Below are 23,251 nucleotides of genomic sequence, written 5' to 3' on the forward strand. Positions count from 1 at the left end.
AAAATAACTAAATGAAAACAGCCCATATCCATGGATTAACATACTTACTATTATTAAGATGTCAGTAATACCCAAAGCAATTTACAGATTCAATGCAATCTCTATGAAAATGTCAGTAATGTTTTTTGCAGACATAAAAAAAACCTGTCCTAAAATTCATGTAGATTCTCAAAATACCCTTAATAGCTAAAGTCTTCTTGAAAAAGAAGACCAAAGCTGAAGATTTCACGGTCTGATTTCAAAACTTACTACAAAGCCACCGTAATCAAAACGATGTGCTACAGGCATAAAGACAGACATAGACCAAGGGAATAGAATTCCAAGCCCAGAAATAAACTCTCACATATATGGTCAGATGATTTTTGACAACCCTGCAAAGACCATTTAATGGGCAAGTATAGTCTTTTTAACAAACGATGCTGGGAAAAAAACTGGATATCCATATGAAAAGAGTGAAATTGAACCATTACCTAACACCACGTACAAAAATTAACTCAAAATGGGTGAAAGACCTAAATGTAAAACCTAAAACTGTAAAACTCTTAGAAGAAAACATAGGGCAAAAGCTTCAAGATATTGGATTTGGCAGTGATTTCTTGGATACCGGGAATTATAAAAACTTGGTCTGCAAAAGAACGAGTGAAGAAGAGAAAAGCCAAAATATAGAGTAGGAGAAAATATTTGCAAACCATGGATCTGACAAAGGACCTAGTTTTTAGAACATATGAAGAACTCTCAAAACTAAATAATTTTTTTGTTTTCGTTTTTACTTTTTTGCTGAGGAAGATTGGCTCTGAGCTAACATCTGTGCCAGTCTTCCTCTATTTTGTATATGGGATGCCGCCACAGTATGGCTTGATGAGCAGTGTGTAGGTCCATGCCCAGGATCTGAACCCACAAACCCCAGGCTGCCAAAGCAGAGTGTGTGATCTTAACCACCGTACCACCAGCCTGGCCCCATCAAAACTCAATAATTTTTTTAAAAATCCAGTTCGAAATTGGCAACCAACGTTGTACTGAAAAGCGTATATGGATAGCAAAAAAGGACATGGAAAGCTGTTCAACCACATTATCCATCAGGAAAATGCAAATTGAAACCACACACAACATAGTGACAAGACCAAAGGCTGGCAAGGATGTGGAGAAACTGGATCACTCATACGTTGCTAGTGGGTATGTAAGTGATACAGCCACTCTGGAAAAACAGTTTGGCAGTTTCTTATGAAACATAAACATGCTGTTATCATATGATCCAGCAATTACATTCTTGTACATTCTCTCAGAGAAATGGAAATTTACGTTCACACTCAAACCTGTTCACAGCAGCTTTATTTGTCATAACTAGAAGCTGAAGACAACCCAGATGTCAGATGTCCTTCAGTGGCTGAATGGCTAAACAGAATGTGGTACATCCCTACCATGAAATATTACTCAGCAGTAAAAGGTAAACTGTTGACACACGCAGTAGCCTGAATGAATCTTCAGAGAATTATGCCGAATGAACACAGCCAATCCCAAATGAGTATCTTTGTGTGATTTCATCTATCTGAGAGTTTTGGAATGAGAAGATTTTAGACATGAATAACCAAGGAGGGTTTGCCAGGGTTGGGGGAGGGGAAGCAGAGGGGGACGTGCTTATGAAAGAGCAGCATCCTTGTGGTGATGGAGCTGTCCTGTAGCTTGACTGTGGTGGTGGGTACCTGAAGCTACACACAGATGCGTACAAGTAAAACTGGGGCCATCTGAACAAGACATGTGGATTGTATGCGTGTTGGTGTGCTGGTTGTGATGTTAGCAGAATGTTACATTGGGGGAAATGGAGTAAAATGTACCTCTCTGTGTTATTTTATTTCTTATAGTCAGGAAAGACATTTTGTGAGTTAAAAATTCTTAAAACTACCTCACAGATACCTTGTCCATTTGCAATGATGAGATTATTTGCAGAGCACCTTTTAGGGGAGTGGGGAGGATAGTTAATGAGAGGGAAGGTCACATGTTTAGGTTTTGTTAATCAGAAGCAAACCTCATCCTCTACCACCACCCCAATCCTTGAGGAAGTATGTGATTTTGTATCTGAAAGTGACAAAGAAGTCTGATCACCTGCAAGGACACTTGGCTCCTTTTCTCAAGCATAGTCCTGGGAAAAGTTGCAGTCTGTGACGCGCATATGCTGCCCAGCATGGCTCCTTGGTACCGCCAACTGTGTATGTGCGCTGCCTGTATAGACCTTGTCTCATTTCTAAGCACCCATTGCCTTGAACGCAACTGTATTGTATACCAAATTCTGTAGTAAATTTCATTTATTAGTTGACTTTTTTCTAAGAAAGTTAAATATTCTGTTCAGCAATTATACAGTATAAAATGGTGGTCACATTAAAAATTGTTATCAATAATATGGCCAACTTCAGCTCATGTAAGCTAAAAGAAGTCAGTTTCAGGCATATACAGTCTTACCACAGATGTGTCATAATAGGTACGTAATAACAGACCAGATCACAGGATTTGAATTCTGACTTGTACCATTTGATCCTGGACAAGTGATTTGAGTCATTCAGAGGCTTATTTTCTTTATTTGTAAAATATAATCCTGTATTTGAATGTCTCAGTGTGTTAACAACTGCAAGGACCATTAGAGACATAGTTGTTGTGACAGTCATGCATGTTGAATCATAACACAAGGAGATGTTACTACAAATGAAAATCTAAATTATTATCTCCTCATAAAATCCAAGTCACAGTCAGCTTTTCAGTCTTGGCAGTATTTACATTTTGGACCAGATAATTCCTTTAAGGGGGTAGGGAGTAGAAGACTGTCCTGTGCATTATGGCATGTTTTTCAGCATCGCCGGCCTCTACCCTTTAGATGCCAGTGGCCCCTTCAGTTGTGACCATCAAAAGTGCCTGTAAACGTTGCCGAATGCCCCTGGAGGACAAAATTGCCCCAAGTTGAGAACTGCCAGGTTATAGGGATAAAATTATCATGTGTTATTTTCGTGGTAAGAGAAATATTTGAGAACGTATCCCATATGTTTTTGCAGAGTCTTATCCATTCCATTGGAAGAATAGTCCACTTTCCTCCTATTTTCATATCCTGTTTGGGGTTGGAGATACTTTCTGAGAGAGACTGCTCAGATTGGTCTGGAATCTGGAGCCTAGCAGTGAGCTCGGCTGAGGCTGGATCCCTTATATGCAGCAGAAGCGTGGAGTCTAAATTGTGGGTGGGAAGGAGTCTGTGCTTGTCCCTGTGGATAGACACAGTGAAAAGATCATTTGCAGGAGGTCAAGAATTACCAACTTTAAATTTCTGTGATTTGGGGAAGTTTACTTTGAAATGTTGTGGGTATGTCTTGATAGAAGATCCACAAGTACATGGCACAGGCATTTTCTAGGGCCCTGAGTACTCCTGATAGACCCTTGTCTCTGGGCACAAATTTTATAAAGTCCAAAGGTTCCTGCTGGTCAGATGGCGCAATGTGAAACCTCAGCATCTTCTAGGGATTGTCACTATTTAGTGCGATGGTAATCTTTTTCATATGGTTGTTGGTCATTTATTTTTCTTGAGTGAATTGCCTCTTCTTGCCCTTTGCTTATTTCAGTCACACTATTCTTTTTCCTGTAGTCCTTATTTTTCTTTCTTTTGCTGTTGATTTATAAAAATTTTTACATAAGATATCAGATCTTTTCACTGTAAGGTTATTAATATTGCAATCCCTTTTTGCTTGCTTTGGCTCTTCTCTTTTCTTGACATTTATCCTGTCTGTTTTTGTTCATTCTTTGACTTTCAACATTTCTGCATCATTTTGTGTTAGATATTTAGGGTCTATAATTGGGCTTTGGTTTTTCAACACAATCCTTTTGTCTCTTTTAAATAGACTAGTTTATCTCATTTAATCATACTGTATATGTGTTCAGTCTCTTCCGTCTTATTTTTATGCTTTCCTTTTTGTTATTTTCTGTCTCTTGATTTAGAGGCTTAATTTTCAGATATACGTTTAAGATATGATTAAACCTTTATCTCTCAAATTGCTTCAGAAACAAAATAGTGTCTGTTGTGGTCTTTTCCTTTCTCTCAATATGTAGGGTATATTGTTGGCATGTGATCAGATTTTTATTCTTGTTTATTAAAGTTAAATGATTATTTTTCTATTTTGTGGTTTATACTTCAAAAACATTTACTTTCTGCTTTTCTAACCTTATTTCCACAGTTCCTTTACCTTGAGTGTCTGCTTATCTTTCACAAGACAGTTTCCTCATTTGCAGTTCTTGATGAGTAATCTTGTTGACCAGATTGTCTTCATGAATGCTTTTTTCCCCTCAGGAAAGTGTACGTGGGCGATACACTTCCTGAGCCCTCTTTCTGTCAATTTCATGTGAGAACCACAGTTTAACATGTCCTGAAGTTCTTAGGTTACACTCTTTATTGAAATATAAGTGACATACAATAAACTGTACATGTTTAAAGTGTACAATTTGAAAAGTTTGATCTGTTTGTACACTTGTGAAACCGTCATTATAATTAAGATAATGAACATAACCATCACCCCCAAAAGTTTACTTGTGACCCTTGGTAGTCCCTCCACTTTCACTCTCCATCTCTAGGCAACCACTCATCTGCTTTCTGTCACTATCAGTTAGTTTATATTTTAAGCCATTTTATATAAATGGAATCATTCAGAATGTGCTTTTGGGGAGAGTCTGATTCAGCATAATTGTTTTGAAATTCATCCATGTTGTTGCATGTATCAATAGTTTATTGGTTTTTTCCACTCAAATGTTATTTTTTATTCTTTAAAAAATGGTACATATTTATTTTAAAGCAATAAAGAAATGTTTAAAGAAAAAAAAGAAAGTTTTCCAGTCTTTGAGTTTATCTTTTTTTATTGCTAAGTAGAATTCCAATGTAGATGCACCACAATTCATGTACCCATTCACCTGTTGATGGAAATTTGTGTTGTTTCAGTATTGACCTGTTACAAATAAAGCTGCTATAAACATTCACATACAAGTCTTTATATGGACATATGCCTTTGTTTCTCTTGGACAAATATCTAGGTCATATGGTGGATGTATGTTTAACTTTGTGAGAAATTGCAAAGCTTCTTCTAAAGTGGTGGTTCTGTTTTACATTCCCACTGACAGTATATGAAAGTTCTAGTTGCTCCGCATTCTTGTCAACCCTTGGTATGGTCAGTCTTTTCAATTTTGGACATTATAAATAAGTATGTAGTAAGTAAGTTACTGTAGTTTATATTTGCTTTTCCTTAATAACTGATACTGAACATCTTTTCATGTGCTTAGCTGGCATTTGTATAGTTGCCCATTTTTAAAAATTGGGTAGTTTTCTTATTATTCAGATTTACAAGTTCTTTATATGTTCAGGATATAAGTCCTTCATGAATATGTGATTTGCAAATATTTTCTCTCAATAAGTGATTTGCCTCTTCATTTTCATAACAATTTCTTTTGGTGAGCACATTTTTAATATTTTGAAGAAGTCCAATATATCAATTTTTTTTCTTTTATAACTAGTGGTTTTTTTGTCCTGTTCATGAAATATTTGTCTATTTCAAAGTTGCAAAGATAATTTATGTTTTCTTGGTGAAGCTTTCTAATTTTAGTTTCTATGCTTAGAACTATGTTTTATCTAAAATTAATTTGTGTGCATGATGTGACATAAGGATAAAAGTTTATTTTTCCCCTACATAGGTTTGTCCCCCTATTCCAGCACCATTTGTTGAAAAGATACACGTTTCTCTATTGAATTGCATTGATGCCTTTGTTGTAAATCAAATGACCATAAATGTGTGTGAGTCCATTTCTGGACTTCCTCCAGTTCCGTTGACCTTTTTGTCTATCTTTATGCCAGTACCACACCGTCTTGATTGCTATAGTTCTTTTTTTATTCTGGTAAAATGTGGATAACATTAAAATTACAGTTTTAGCCAGTTTGGTAACATTAAGTACGTTCACATTTGTTTTCCCATCATCGTCATCCAGCTCCAGAGCTTTTTCATCATCCCAAATGGAAACTCTGTACCTATTGAACAGTAGCTCCCCATTCCCCTTGCCCAGCTCCTGGCAGCCACCACTCTCCTTTCTGTCTCTATGATTTTGACTCCCACAGGTACTTCATGTAAGTGGAATCATATAGTATTTGTCCTTTTGTGACTGGCTTATTTTACTTAGTGTAAGCGTAGACTTAGTCTTCAGAGTTCATCTATATTATAGCATATGGCAGAAATTCCTTCTTGTTTAAGGCTGAATAATGTTCTGTTGTACGTATAAACCATATTTTGTTTGTCCCTTTATCCAGCGATAGACGCTTGGGTTGCTTCCCTGCTTTGGCTCTTGTGATGAATGCTGCTGTGAACGTGAATGTCCAAATGTCTGTTTGCGCCTCTGCTTTCTGCTTTCAGTTCTCTGGGGCATTTACCCAGAAGCGGGGTTGCTGGATCATATGATGATTCTATGTTTAATTTTTTGAGGAACTGCCACACCGTTTTCCATAGCAGCTGCACCATTTTACATTCCCACTAGTAGAGCACGAGGATTCCATTTTCTCACATGCCTATCAATACTTGCTATTTGCTGTTTTTTTTGGTAGTAGCTATGCTGATAGGAATGAGGTGGTATCTCATTGTAGTTTTGATACGTGTTTCCCTGATGATTAGTGATGTTGAGCATCTTTTCATGTGCCTGCTGGTCATTCGTGTATCTTCTTTGGAGAAATGTCTGTTCAAATTCTCTGCAAATTTTTTAATCAAGCTGTTTGGTTTTTGCTGTTGAGTTGTAGGAGTTCTTTATATATTATATGTTAATCCTTTGTTAGATATATGATTTGCAAATATTTTCTCCTATAGTAAAAAATTTTCATAATAAAAAGTTGAAGAAATTCTTTAAGTACAGAAAATAGAAGAGTTCAGTTCCCTGTTCACCTACCATTCAGATAAACCCAACAATTACTAATGTTTTGCCATATTTGCTTTATATACACACATACTTTTACACACAACAAATTATATTGCTAAACATTTTAAAGAAAATTACAGACATCCTGACACTTCACTTCGCATGAGCATTCACTTTCAAAAAATGAGGACATTTTCCCACATCTGCCATATTTCTCCTGTATGAGTTCTCCAAAATGCCATTTAAAAATAATTTATGTTAATGGCAAAAAAATAATGCCACAATTCTGCTTTTTCTAATTATAACATAGAAGCTAACCTTTTTTTTTTTTTAAAGATTTTATTTTTTCCTTTTTCTCCCCAAAGCCCCCCGGTACACAGTTGTATATTCTTTATTGTGGGTCCTTCTAGTTGTGGCATGTGGGACGCTGCCTCAGCGTGGTTTGATGGGCAGTGTCATGTCCGCGCCCAGGATTCGAACCAACGAAACACTGGGCCGCCTGCAGCGGAGCGCACGAACTTAACCGCTCGGCCACGGGGCCAGCCCCCTGAAGAAGCTAACCTTTTGAAATAAGTTCACTGATGGTATTCCTTAGAGTTTTAGCATTTGCTAACACATCATTTTTAACAACTTCGTTTCCTTCATCAGTTGCCCCCTAACTTGTTGCATTCTCTCTTTTCCTCCTCTAATTCATCCTTTACACTACAGCCAGAATAATACCTTTACAATGTAGACCATGTCTGTCTCTGTCCCTCTTATTCCTTCAGAGTCCTTGTGTAGCATCTGGAGTCCAACACAATCCAAACTTCTTACAGGGATGCGACATAATCTGGACCCTGCCTGGCCCTCCAACCTCATTGTCTACTTTTCTCCCCCTCCCATCTAAGCTCCAGCCAAGTAGACCTGCTGTTTCTTGAACATCCAAGCTCTTTCCTGTACTAGGACCTTTGCATGTGCTAGTCTCCACCACCACCTAATCCCGCTTCCACACACCGCTCTTTTTTATCCTTTAGGTTTCAGTGTAAATGTTCTCTCTTCAGACAGGCCTTCTCTCATGACATATTTAAGCATGTCGTCTGTTTATTCTTGTTCACAGCACAGAAAGGTATTTTGGTAATCCTTTATGTAATGTATAAACACATTTATTTAGTTTGAAAGTTACTGGCCTCCCCCTCCCCCTGCCTTGTGCTCCATGATGGCAGGAACCATTACATACCAGCACATGGCACACAGTAGGTATGCAGTGAACAGTAAGAGGCACACGTAGCCTCACAAAGTGATTGTGAAGGGGGCTCTTCTCGTAGGATGTGTTAGTTTAGCAATCTTTTAAAAATCAATCACATTACTTTGTATTATTTCCATAGATGTTTAAAATTTGATCCAAATTATTTTCTCATTTGAATTACATAGTGTGACAGATCATTTCGTATGATTTGAGGATCAGGTTTAACCTGAAAATCCAAGTAAGTATAAGTATAAGATCAAAGTTGAAACTACAGTAAAATATTTGATGTTCTGTATGTCTGTAGTATAAAGATTTGGTCTCAGTATTTTCACCAGTTTTTCCTTCCTTTCACAGACTGAGACAACACTTGGACTCAGTTCATATCAACAAAAAAGGTAAGGAAGGAAAGTATATATATGTTATAATTTATAAAAGTTTATACATTTAGTAAGATGCTAACATACTTTCAGTTCCTTCTGGGGGATTCCTGCAGTGCTCTTCTCTTTCCCCATACTTTTTTGCTGAAGAGTGAAAGCAAGTTATAAATCACATTATATTATGTACTTCAAGTATTCTGTATGGAAAATGAGGTTTAAATCTGAGTTTGCAGGTGATGCATTGTGTAGCATATGTCCGCCTGTCATATACAGAGGGACTTTACTCATAGCTGAAATGCCAACTGCTTTCTAAGAGGACCAGCTAACTCCCTAGTGGCTTCTTTTGTGACTATCCCTGCCTTTAATGGACTGACCATTGCTGCCCTCAGCTGTCACCAGGGGTCTGTCTGCAGGCCCCTAGAGGAGGAACTCAGGGCAGTAAAACTCAGTCTTGTGACTAAAGGAGACCCCTTTTAAACACAGATTCTCTGTGATAACAGGGAAGTTGTTAAACTTGCAGATATTATGAAAATATATACATGCATGTGTATTTGAAGATGCATTCCTCACCTCCAGATTCTTTGGGGTTTTGGTAGCTTATCACATATATTAGAGAGACAATATAAAAGAAAGATGCTGGCCTGATTCCCTTTCAATATCCAGTGAGGGCCTGCACATGGTATCTAAAGGGGAATGAGAGCTATCTGTGAATTAGATATCCTTGATGCTTACAGTACACCCAAGAATGTCCTCAGAGTAGTGAAATGCAGACTGCAACAACAAAGAATTTTATTTTGAGAGAGAAGTAGCAAATACTCAAATTAAGTAGGGCAATTAAAGCTTTACTTCAGGGCCCAGCCTGGTGGCCAAGTGGTGCTCTGCTTCGGTGGCCTAGGTTTATGGATTTGCATCCCCAGTGCAGATATGCTTGCTCACCAGCCACACTGAAGAGGTGTCCCACATACAAAAAAATAGAGGAAGATTGGCACAGATGTTAGCTCAGGGCTAATCTTCCTCAAGCAAAAAAAGAGGCTTGGCAATGGTTGTTAGCTCAGGGCAATCTTCCTCAGTGAAAAAAAAAACCCGACTTCATAAATATAATAATGAAACTCCTCAACATTCACCGTTTTTACTCTTTTCACTCTTCATATCTGCAGTAACATGGCCCTGCTTCCCCATTGCTCGTCCTTCTCCCTAATGTCATATGCCCTATTGGGACCTGTTCTACCTGTGAACCCTGCCCGAAGGACACACTCGCTGCCTGCAGTAAGGTGTAGACTTCTCTGCTACTCTGATTATAAAATATAATGCCACCCTGCCATCCCTCCACCCCTCCCCAGATATTTTTGGCCTTGGGGTGGATTGTTTCCAGACTACTGTGACTCTATCCTGATGCCACCTTGGCTGGACCATCTGAGAACCCTAGAACTCTGACCCATCTGGAGCCAAATTAGTGGGGAGAAAAGCACACCTATTATCTTGTGCTTCTTTCTTGATCCTTTATCTTAGCAGTTAGGAGATTAGCTATGGAATTATATTTGGCTACTTTTATGAAAATGATGGTATTATCCATGATCAAGATTTGGGCTTTAAGTTATTTTCCTGGTATAATGAAGAATTTACCAAAAAAAGGGAAGAATTTACATCAATACATAATTATATTCTGATCTCATGTTCCACTTATCTTATCATCTACATCTGTCTAACAGACTACCCCAAAACTGACTGGCATAAAACAATCATTTTATTATACTGTCGGACTCTGTAAGTCAGGAATTTAGGCAGGGCACGGCAGAGACAGCTTGTCTCTGCTCCATGATGATTGGGCCTCAGCTGGAGAGATGCCAGCGCAGTGACTCAGTGGCTGGGAGCTGGAGGCACGTTGGTGCTAGCTTGTTACCTGGGACCTCAGCGGGGCTGTCACCTAGAATACCTACATGTGGGCCCCTCTCTGTGGTCTTTTCCCAAAGGCTTATGGGCTTCCTCATGGCATAATGGCTGGATTCCAAGCTTGAACCAGTGAAAGCTGTATCGCCTTTTATGACCTACTCTCTGAAATCATATAGTGTTATTTCTGTCATATGCTGTTTGTCAGTCAGTGACTTAAGTTGGCCTCCGGGTGTTGGGAGGTGGGGCAAAGACCCCCACCTATAGATTTTAGGAATATCAGAGGATTTGCAGACAAGTTTTAAAATAATCACACTTCACTTTTTTTTTTTTCTGACCAAGACCATGCATTAGATAAACACTTGGTTCAAATTGGAATGCAGTAAAAATACCCTGTGGTTCTTTCATATGGGTATGATCCGGATTAGGCACTAAACATATGTTTTAGTCGGCTTGGGCTGCTATAATAAAACACCGTGTAGACTGGGTGGCTTAAACTACAGACATGTATTTCTCACAGTTCTGGAGGCTGGGAAATCCAAGATCAAGGTGCCGGCACATCTGGTTCCCCAGTGAGGGCTCTCTTCTTGGCTTGCAGACAGCCGCCTTCTCCCTTTTGTCCTCACATGGCAAAGAGAGAGGGTAGAAACGAGCTAGTTCCATCATGAGAGCCTCTCTCTGTGACCTTATCTAAACCTAATCGCCTCCCAAAGGCCCTCTCTCCAAATGCCCTCTCATTGGAGGTCGTGGCTTCAGCGTGCGAATTTTGAGGGGTTACAGTTCAATCCATAACAGCATAAAAGTCTAAATTTAGATTTTTGAGCTTCATATCAAGCAACTAAAAACTAACCTAAAGAGCTGTATTTGTAAGTCACCCTTCATAAGTCGTTTTAAAACGTGTCTGACATGGAAAAGCAAATATGTTCTCCATACTTAACCTAGCACATGACAATCAGAACAGAGCTTCCACACTGGAAGGATTTAGCCAGTCCTTCTATATGTGGCTCAGTGCTGCACAGTCAGATCAGACACTGCCAGACTTCTCATTTAAATCAGAGGAACTTTAATAGAATGTGAAATGAAAATATAAAATGTGCAGTTGTGTAACAACAGATGTAAATAAAATGTGTAGCTGGATAACAACAGAAATTGTAATCCTTTTTTTTTCTCAGTTCGAAAACAAACTTCTATAAAAGTATCAGAGTTTTGGTTTGGTTTTGAAAATTTGGCTAAGATGAAAGTTTTCGTATGATTAGAGATGGTTGTAATATACAAGAGACCCTAATAGATTATCTTATTGAGCCCGCATGTTTGACAAGCTGAGACCCTTAGGACCAAGGGGTGTGCTCAAGGTTAGAGTGGCAGAGTTTCAGTTAGAAGTCATTATCTTCTGATGGCTGGCCCCGTGTTGCATTCTCTTTGACTATTTGCCTGTCAAATATGTAATCCTTCAGTATTCCCTATATTTTCTCTTCTAGCCAGTATTCCTAGAGGACAAATAGAGTTAGTAGGAATTGGAGTGGGAAAGGCTGTGAAGGAGGAGTAGGGAAGGCAGCGGAGGCATGTGGGGGGAAAGCTGTCAGGATTGGGATGCATGGCGGGGAGGCGTGTTGAAGAGAGGCAAGAGATCCGCGCGGTCTGCTTTCCGTTCTCCAAGTGTCTGCCCTGTGCTGGGCTCTGGATACAGCCTCTGCCCTCAGGGATCGGGAAGGATCGTGGAGATACCATTTCTGATGAGGTCATAAGTCATATGTGTGGATGAAGTGACAAAAACAGTCCACTTTGCGAAAGAAAGCAGCACATTTGAAAGGGATATTATAATCAGGTGATGTAAGCCTCGGGGCTTAGTTGTAGTGGACCAAGGTACCTGACACAGGTGTTGTGCTTCACGTGGCGTCTCACTCTCATCATCACAACAGGCCGCAAGGCCCAAGTCACAGCTGAGGGGAAGGTTGGCTTCTGACTCCAGAGCCTGGTCTCCAACTCTGGAGTGTGCTGCCTCCACCAGTCTCTCCTTGCGGCGGCCCCGGTGTCCACTGAGCATTAGCAATCACTGAGATGGACACTTTGTCTTTTGACCTTCTGTAGTCATTTCTGCATTCGTTTCTAACTTTTTATACTCCCCAACTGTATAGTCCACATGCTGCCATCTTGTTTTTCTAGTAAGCCAATAAATTCAGCCCCCTCCTTTTTCATATTGCCTATATGATCTCCCGAGTCAAAACTCTTTCTCTATGTGAAACTCGATGCTGAGTGAAATAAGTCAGAGGGAGAAAGTCAAATACGATGTGATCTCACTCATAAGTAGAAGATAAAAACGACAAAAAAAAAAACCAAAAACACATAGCATTGGAGATTGGACTGGTGGTTACCATTGGGGATGGGGGGAGCGGGGAGGGCAAAAGGGGTGATTAGGGTCACATGTGAGGGGTTGCACTATAATTAGTATTCGGGTGGTGAATATAATGTAATGTATCCAGAATTTGAAATATGATGTACATCCGAAAAAAATAAAAATTAAAAAAAAAAACGAAACTTAACCTGCTCTGGGTATCATGAAAAGCTTAGTTCGCAAAATGATTCTCTAGCTAGTGGATTGGATGGCAGTACAATGGTAGATGCTGGCCTTTGGCTACTATTTGGTCACCTCCCACCTTCTTTCCTACTTGCCTGTCACCTCCCCCTTACCCCCCCATCCCCTGCACCATTATCATCTGCTTCAGCTTTGGGGGGAGGCTTGGCTCTAAGGGCTTCCAGGACATTCTGCAAAGGGAAGAGCTGCTGCTTTTGTAACCTCAGGATTGTGGGAAGTAAAACCATTAAAAACAGAATTTTTCAGGATACTCTCGTTTGTATTTCTCTCCTACTTTATGACTCACCCTTTTAATTTGTTTAAATGTACCTATCAATTACATGATAATATTTTGTTTAAAAAGCTTCTGGCTGCATGGTATAATAGTGGAAGATGTGCATATAGCGTTCCATCAGTGTTTATTTCATTTGAACACCAAAATATTATAATGAGTACCAGTAACGATTTAATTATTGCGTGACGTGAGGCCACCTATTGTGGATGCCTTTTCCTAGTATTGTATAGCCCTATGATGGGAGATGAGGAATCAAGAGCCCTGAGTTCCGTGTTCACCAGCTGTGTAGCCTTGAGCAAAACTGCTTCACTGCTCTGAGCATGACTTTCAGTTGCAAACTGGGGAAGATCCTTTCTCTGCCTGATAGGATATAAGGTTATGCATTATATAAGGTTGTTGTGAGGATCAAATGGGAAGATTTATTTGAGTAAGAGTAGTGTGCAAACTTTAAAATATTATATGAATATAAGCAGTGGGTGTTTGCTAATTTATTTGTTCAGTCGTTCAACAAATATTTGCTGGGATCTTTATATACACCAGGCATTGTTCTAAGAATTGGTGATTCAGTAATTGTATTTCTTATCTCTTGCTGTGTAATAAATTACCCCCAAACCTAGCAGCTTAAAACAGCAAATTTTTATCATGTTTCTGTTTTTGTGAGTGAGGAACTTAGGAGCAACTTAGCTAAGTAGTTGTGGCTTGGGATCTCTCATGAGATTGCTGTCAAGATATCAGCAGAAGCTGCGGTCCTCTGAAGGCCTGTGCGTGGTGGGTCGTCTTCACGGTAGCTCACTCATATAACTGTTCGTAAAAGGCCTCAGTTTTTGCCAGCTCTTGGCAGGAGGCCTTAGTTCTTCATCATGTGGAACCCTCCATAGGACTGCTTGAGGGTTCCCACGTCATGGCAGCTGGCGACCCCAGAGCAGGTGATCCAAGAGAAAGAACAAGGAGGAGACTACAGTGTCTTTAGTAATTAAGTCCTAAGAGTCACATGCCATCACTTCTGCCATATTCTGTTCATAAGAAGCCAAGCTAAGGAGCGGGCAATTAAGTGCCATCTCTTGAAGAGAAGAATATCAGAGAATTTGTGAACATATTTTAAAACTACTACAGTGCTGGATGAGGAAGATAGTCAAGACTCCTGCCCTGGTGGAGCATGTGTTCTAATGGAGAAAACAGACAATAAGTGACCAAATAAATAAAATATCAGCTAGAGAGAAGTCTGTGTGTGTGTGTGTGTGTGTGTGTGTGTGTGTGTGTGTGTGTGTACACTCAGTGTCCCCAAGAAGAACCAGAATCTTCTGATCTTTTAAGTTTCCTGGTATCTCTGGAAAATAAGCCAAAAAAATATTGGGTTGGGGCATACTTTTCAAATTAAGGTGGCTGAGGTTCTTTAACTGACTGTATAATTTGCTTATACTAAATACAACCGTTTTGATTGCCTACAATTAACCTAAGCGTCTAGAAGATTGAGTTAGATCCCAAACTTGGTAGTATCTTAATGGCAGATAAAATCTGCTAACAGTTGCAGTTTGACTAATATCTGTTTTAAATTTTGTGAAAAAGCTAAAGGGGAATGGCCTGAAGTTGTTTTTAAGGATTTCATTTGGTTTGTACTTGGATTTATCTTCCAGCCCTGGAGCTTTTAGCTGCACGTGAAGTGACATGTGCAGAAGAGTAGTACTACTTTGCATTAATCTTGAACACTATAGTAAGTTGATGACAGACAAGGCAACTTATCAAAAGTGCATTTAAGTAAAGACATGGTTTACTGGGCATTAAACCACAACAGCAGGTGTTGATAAGCTCCAGTGAGTAAGCTAGTTTTACCTCACTTATTTTTTAACAGCAAGAAATTAGTTTCACCTTGAATTTAAGTGGGACAGAATTGAGATTTCTGGAATGGTGGTGTGAGGATCTCGGGGACTTCTCCCCGTAAGTGGATTTCCTAAGCTGATCACAATTAGCAAAGACAATCAGTCAGAGTATCTGGAGATTGATCAAAGAACGTAGAATGAATTGAGAAATATTTATTCAACAAAATCTCTGTAAACTTGGCAAGAAAGTGGGAGGCCACAGCACTCAGGTTGGAGGCGGCACCCAGGGCTCCACAGCTCTGCCTTGCAGAAGAAGGTTTCGGTGGGCTCAGCAGCCAAGTGGACGTTCCCATCTCCCCCAGCTCGCTGGAGTGGAAGAGCTATTCCAGGTAGATTTGGCAGCCAGAGAGCGTTGGCAGATCTCGTTGTCCACAGGCTTATCTTGAGTGGCTCCTGGCAGTCAGGTGATGCTTGTCCCCCCACACTCAGTTCCCACCATCTAGGGCTGATCAGAGTGGGCAGCTGGTGAAAAGAACAGTCCCTCTCTCCTACACAGCTGTGTTGTAGGAGAGCTTCTTTAGTGTGCTTGGTGGCTGAGTGACAGGCCCTGTATGTCCCAGCTTCCTAGGGCAAAGACCTGGGTAGATTTGACAGTCAGTGAACCTAGGGATGAGTCTGATCAGAGATGTGCAAGACTTGTACACTGAAGTCTCCAAACATTACTGAGAGTAATTAAAGAAAACCTACATAAGTGGAGAGATAAAAAGAATCAATACCATTAAGGTGTCACTTCTCCCCAAATTGATCTGTCTATTTCGGTGTGGTCCCAATCGCAATCCCAGCAGGCTTTTTTGGTAGAAATTGCCTATAATCTAGCTAATTGTAAAATTCATACAGAATGTAAATAAGTTGTCAAAATAGTAATGTAATAGACAGTAGTCAGCCCTTTATCATAGATTATTGAACACGCAAGAAAATAACCCATAATCAAGAGGAAGAATAGAAACAGTTCTAGAAATGACAGAGATAATGGAAGTAACAGACAGGGAATTTAGTACGTATATTATATATGTTCAGCAATTTAAAGGAAAACATGAAGGAAAAGTAGACAATATTTAAAAAAAGAACAAAACGGAACCTCTGGAGCTGAAAAATAGTTTCTGAAATGAAAATTTCACTGGGTAAGATTAATAACAATGTATTGTTATTAGAAAAGCTCAGTGAACTTGAAGACATAGTGACAGAAGTAACCCAAACTGAAGCACGGGAAGGAAAAATGACTAGAAAAAGAATAAACAAACCCTTGGTGACTTGTGGTACAATAGCAGGCAATCTGACTCATGTGTGAGTGAGTTCCCAGGAATTGGCGGGGGTGGCAAGGGGGCCTGTCAAAGACCTGCAGTAAACCCAGTGCAAGAGGAACACAAAGAAACCACACCAAGCCACATGATATATTCAAGTTGCCGAAAACCTGATAAATAGAAAAGCAGCCAGGAAACAGAATTCTGTAGAGAGTCACAAAAGATGAGAATGACTGCTGGCTCTTCATCAAAGACAATGCAAACCAAAAATCAACAAAATGGCGTCTTTAGAGTACCAAAAGAAAAATTGTCTTTTGGTACTAGAATATTATATCCAGCATAAATGTCCTTCACAAATAAAGAGATTTCCAGACAAAAGCTATGATGTGAGGCCAGCAGACTGTCACTATAAGAAATCTTAAGGAAGTTCCTTTAAATTCTGAAGGCAGTAAGTAATCCAGACAAAAACACAGATCTAAACAAATGAATGAAGACCACCAAAAAGGTGAAAATACATGGATAAATATAAAAGACATTTTTTCTCATTAAAAAAACTTGAAGATAATTGAGCTTTTTTTAATATAGAAAATCCGTTTTTTTTCTTTTAAGATTGGCACCTGACCTAACAACTGTTGCCAATCTTCTTCTTTTTTTTTTCTGCTCTGTCTCCCCAAATCCCCCCAGTACATAGTTGTATATCTTAGTTGCAGGTCCTTCTAGTTGTGGCATGTGGGATGCCACCTCAACGTAGCCTGACATGTGGCGCCTTGTCCACGCCCAGGATCCGAACCAGGGAAACCCTGGGCCACTGCAGTGGAGTGTGTGAACTTAACCACTCGGCCACAGCGCCAGCCCCAGATAATTGACTTTAAAGAACAAATAATTACAATGTTTTGTGAAATTTATAACTTGTATATGTTACATGTATGATGACAATAGAACAAAGGGGGGGAGTGAATGGAAAAATTGAGTTGTGAAGTTCTTACAGTACATGTAAAGTGGTATAGTATTATTTGTAGTGAGACTGTGATAAGATGAAACAAACCCTGGAGGAAACATTAAAATCATTAAAAAAAAAAAAAAAAACCCAAAGAAGTATAGTTAATAAAGCAATCAAGGAGGTAAAATGGAATACTAAAAGATTTACTCAGTTCACTGAAAAGAAGGCAGCTAAAGAAGGCAAAAGAAATAAAAAGCAGATGGGGGTAAAAAGGAAACAAATAGCAAGATGCTAGACTTAAACCCAGTTATATGAAAAATTATAATAAATGTCAACGGTTTTAACACCAGTTCTCAGACTGTATTAAAAAAGAAAGATCCAAGCATATGCTGTCAATAAGAAATAGACTTTATTTTTGAATTCATATTTAATTTTTTAACCTTTGGCTTTGAAATAATTTTAGAGAAAAGATGCAAAGATAGTACAAAGAATTCCCCTGTGCCCTTGACCTGTATTCCCCATTTGTTAACATTGTGCATTTGCTTTGTCATTCATAATCTCCATCTCTGCCTCTTCTTTCCTTCCTCCTCCCTCCCTTTCCCTATATGTCTTTCTGTATATACATATATAACTATTTTTCTGAATTTTTTGAGAATCAACTGTAGACATGTTGCTCTTTTACTTCTAAAAACCTGTGTATTTTTTTTAATAAATATGGATATTATTTTACAAGACCTCAGTGTACTTATCAAAATCAAGAAATTAACACTAGCATACTATTATTTAGTGTATAGACCTTATTTGGATGTTGTCAATTGTCCCATTAATGACTTTTATTTTAAAAAGAAAAGAAATTTTTGTTCTAAGCCTCAAGCCAGTGTCTCTCATATTTAATTTTCTTGTCTCTAGCCTCTACTTTAATGTGAAACAATTGATTTATCTTTCTTATCTTTTAGGACTTTGACATTTTTGAAAAGTAGAATCCATTTATTTTGTAGAATATCCTAGTTTGGGTTTTCAGATGTTTTCCTCATGATTCAATTCAGATTGTCAGTTTTGGGCAGGAGTATCACTTAAGTTTATGTCCTGCTAGTTCATTTGATTATCAGGAAGCACATGAGGTCTATTTGTTCCATTCTTCTTTTGTAATTCATAAATATCTTGCAGAGAAGTACCTTGAGACCATGTAAATATACTGTTTGGCATCAAACCCTCTCTAGTTTTAGCATTTATTGTTGATTCTTGCCTGCAACAGTTACTACTATCTATATTATATCTATTTCTGTATCTATGTATATTAAAAACCATGAGTTGTTACTGATACCTCCAGTTTTAATACATCATCACAGTGTTCCTTCTGTCCTTCCCTTTTCTGTTTCTGTTTATTCTCCAACAATGAGAAATCTGGGTCCAGTTGTCTGCAATATGTATATTGATTGCTCTTAGAATACAGATAAATTTGTGTCAAAATTGTTAACTCATGTCACCATGAAAAACAAACCTACTAATTAGACTACAATGTTTGTTTAAAATTCATTATTTTCTTTAGTCTGAATGTGTATGGTCAAAATATTACATTCCAAACTTATACATGTTATAATGTTCTTCATCTTTCTCTCCATCCTTTGCCCTCCATCTCCGCCCCCCCATTGTGATTATGTTCATTCAAAATAAAGTTTGATTCATTGGTTTCTGTCTATATTCCATTTGGGATTTTTACCTCCATTTTAAAAATTCACTTTTTTAAATATGTGCAACAATAGAATTCAAAAAGGACGATACAAAAATGTCAAATGCATGAATATTTTCTTATATCTCTTCTTTCTTATGCAAAAGGAAGTGCATATAGATTCTCTTTTGCATTTTGTTTTATCCACTTAAAATTATACCCTGAAAACCTCTATATCAGTTCAGAGACCTTTATCATTAATTGTATGCAGTTGCAACATACTATATTATGTGGTTGCGCCATCATTTTTTCACCCATTGTCTTCTATATGAGCAACTTGTTTCCAGTATTTTGCAGTTGCAAGTAGTGCTTAAAAGACTAACCTTGCGTATATATAGTTTCATATTTTTGAAAGTCATCTTCAGAATAAATTCCTACAATTAGGATTTCTGAGTCAAAAGATAAATGTATATGTAATTTGTATTGTTGAAAGTATATGTTTAGGATAAATTCCAAGAAGCACTATTGGTGAGTCAAAAGGTAAATGCATATGTAGTTTTGCTAGGTATTGACAAATTCTACTTCAAGAGTTGTGCCAATTTGCATAACCACCATCAGTAAATAAGAGTGCCTATTTTCCTATAGCCTTTACAACAGAATATGTTATAATACTTTTTAATTTTTGTCAATCCGATAGGTCAAATTCTATCAAATTCTAGCATCATTTCGTTTTAGTTGTCTTTCTGTAATTATAAGTGGGGTTGTATATCTTTCTGTATATCTAAGAGCCGTGCTTATATTTATCTTTGGATATCATCTGTTCATGTTTGTTCCACCCATTTTTCTATAAGACTTTTAATCTTTATTTCTTTCATTTTTAACAGTTCTTTCTTTATTAGAGATATTAGTCCTATATTGCAAATATTATCTCCCTATTGGTCAGTAGTCTTGATATTGAAGAAATGTACTTTAAGTATAAAAATACAAGTAGCTTAAAAGTAAAAAGATTGGTGGGAGGAAGTACCACTAGTCTTAAAAATGCCGGGTGGTTATATTACTATCCAGCAAATTCAACTTTAGGACAAGGAATATTATTAGGGATAAAGAGAGACATTTTGTGATTATAAAAGAGACGATTCACCATGAGGATACAACAGTCCTAAATCTGTGTTAACCTAATATCAGAGATGTAAAATACATGAAGAAAAAATAAACGGAAATAAAGGGAAAAATAGACAAATCCACAATTATAGTTGGAGATTTCAACAGTCATCTGAAAATAACTGATAAAGTAGATAGGAAATCAGTAAGAGTACAGAAGACTCGAAGAACACTATCAATCAACTTAACCTGGTAGATATTTATTAAATATTACACCCAACAATAGCAGATTATTATGTTCTCTGACACAGAAGAATTAAATTAGAAATCACTAACAAGAAAAGTTTGGAAATTTTTTAAATTGGAAATTAAAGCATGTAGCAAAATTCATCATCTTTATTTAATATTTGTGATTAAAAACACTCAGCAAACCAGGAATCAAAAAGAATTTCCTCAACCTGATAAAGAGCATCTGTGGAAAAACAAAAGCTAACACGATACTTGATGGTGAAAGAGTGAATGCATTCTTTCTATTGAGAACACAAGGCAAGGATGTCTACTTTCATCGCCTCTATTCAATATTGTACTGGATGTGCTATTCATTACATTAAGGCAAAAAATAGAAATAAAAGGTGTTCGTCTACAAACAGGATGATTAGATACATAGGAAATCCTAAGGAATATACCCAAAAAGCCATGAGAATAAGTGAGTTTAGCAAGATTGAAGGACATATGTAGTCAATATCAGAAATTCTATTTCTTTATGACAAGGGCAAAAGTAAAATATTTTAGAAAAATGCCGTTTACAATAGCCTCAAAAACGTTACATACTTCAGGATAAATTTAACAAAAAGTTTTTGAAACCCATTCACTGAGTTCTATAATAAGAGAGATTCTGTGTTCATAAACTGAAGAACTGCTAATATGTTAATTCTTCCCAGATGGCTTAGACTAAATGCATTCCAATTAAATCCCAGCAGACGACTTTCTAGATATTGACAAACTGGTTTTCAGACTTACATGGGAGCATTAGGGTAACCCAGACAAGTTTTGAAAAGAAGGACCAAATTGGAGGATTTAAACTACCTCTTTTGAAGACTTAGTTTAAAAGCTTTATGACATTTTGTGCCATATGTACATGGAAACAAAAAATGAACTTTAAATTAAATTACCTCACACCAAAACCCAGGATTAACTTTAACAGGACAATAGGCCTATATGTAAAAGCTGAAAGTATAAAACTTTTAGAATAAACATAGAAATCTTTGCAGCCGGGGAAAATTATTATCAGGATACCATAAAAGAAAAAATGATAAATCAAACTTCAAAGTTAAAAATTTCTGCACTTCAGAGACCCTTTTCCCCCTGGTTTTATTAAGATACAATTGACTTATAACAATGTAACATTGTGTAAATTTAAAGTGTACAGTAATAATTTGATATATGTATATATTGTGAAATGATTACCACAGTAAGTTTTGTTAACATTCATCACCTCCCATAGTTACAAATTTCTTTTCCTGTAATGAGCTTGTAAGATCTGCTCTCTTAGTAACTTTCAAATATACATTATGGTATTGTTAACTTTAGTCACCATGCTGTACATTACATCCACAGAACTTGCTTATTTTATAACTGGAAATTTATAATGTTGACCATCTTCACTGATTTGCTTACACCCCACCCCTCATCTCTGGCAACCACCAATCTATTCTCTGGTTCTATGAGTTCAGTTTTTTTAGATTCCACATAATTGAGATCATACGGTATTTATGTGATTTATTTCACTTAGCATAGTGTCTTGAAAGTCCATCAGTGTTGTTGCAAATGGCATGATTTCCTTCATTCCTCTGATTGAATAATAGTACATTGTACATTTACCACATTTTCTTTGTTCTTTCATTTATCAGTGGACACTTAGGTAATTTCCACGTCTTGGCTATTGTAACTAATACCACAATGAACATGGAAGTGCAGATATCTCTTTGAGCTGGTGTTTTCATTTCCTTCAGTAAATACCCAGAAGTGGAATTACTGGATCATATGATAGTTCTATTTTTAATGTTTTAAGGAACCTCCATACTGTTTTCCATAGTGGCTGAACCAATTTACATTCCCACCAACAGTGTACAAAGGTTGCCTTTTCTCCACGTCCTCTCCAACATTTATTGTTTCTTGTCTTTTTGATAATAGCCATTCTGTCAGGTGTGAGATAATATCTCATTGTGATTTTGGTTTGCATTTCCCTGATGATTAGTGATGTTGAGGATCTTTTCATGTAGCTAATGGCCATTTGAATATTTAATAGCTATTCAGATCCTTTGCTCATTTTTACATTTGGATTATTTGATTTTTTGCTGTTGAGTTGTCTGAGTTCCTTATATATTTTGATATTAATCCCTTATCAGATGTGTGACTTGCAGATATTTCCTCCCATTCCCTACATTGCCTTTTCATTTTGTTGATTATTTCTTTTTGTGTACAGAAGCATTTTACTTTGATGTAGCATCACTTGTCTAGTTTTTATTTTGTTTCTTGTACTTTAGGTGTTATATCCAAAAACTTGTTGCCAGGACCCATGTCAATGAGCTTTTTTCCTGTATTTTCTTGTAGAAGCCTTACGGGTTTGGGTCTTACATTTAAGTCATTAATCCATTTTGAGTTCATTTTTGTTAGTAGTGTGAGATAGGGGTCTACTGTCATTGTTTTGCATGTGAATATCCGGTTTTCCCACCACCCTTTATTGAAGAGACTGTCTTTTCTCCATTGAGTGTCCTTGGCTCCCTTGTCAAATAGTTGACCATATAGGCATGAGTTTATTTCTGGACTCTTAATTCTGTTTCATTGGTGCATGTGTCTGTTTTGATGCCAGTACCATACTGATTTGATTACTATAGCTTTGTAATATAGTTTGAAATCAGGAAGTGTGATTCATCTAGCTTTGTTCTTCTTTCTGAGGATTGCTTTGGCTATTCAGGGTCTTTTGTGGTTCCAAACTCTTTAGGATTTTTTTTCTATTTCTGTAAAAGATGTTATTGGAATTGTGATAGGGGTTGCATTGGATGTATAGATCACTTTAGGTATTATGGACATTTTAACAATATTCTTCCAATCCATGAACATGGGATATCTTTCCATTTATTTGTGTCTTCAGTTTC

At 37.6% G+C, this 23,251-nt stretch overlaps 1 protein-coding gene across 5 annotated transcripts in view; it reads left to right on the plus strand.

The window, feature by feature from the left end:
* TMEM131 (transmembrane protein 131) overlaps positions 1-23,251 on the plus strand; it is a 224,564-nt gene that overhangs the window by 75,381 nt on the left and 125,932 nt on the right. For 4 of the 5 annotated variants that reach the window (XM_070572092.1, XM_070572093.1, XM_070572090.1 and 1 more), the window contains one exon: positions 8,489-8,529. In XM_070572092.1, coding sequence (XP_070428193.1) covers positions 8,489-8,529 — 41 coding nt within the window. The remainder of the gene's footprint in view (positions 1-8,488; positions 8,530-23,251) is intronic. The other variant, XM_070572094.1, reaches the window with a different exon arrangement.

The sequence above is a fragment of the Equus przewalskii genome, chromosome 14 (genome assembly GCF_037783145.1).
Source record: "Equus przewalskii isolate Varuska chromosome 14, EquPr2, whole genome shotgun sequence".
NCBI lineage: Eukaryota > Metazoa > Chordata > Mammalia > Perissodactyla > Equidae > Equus > Equus przewalskii.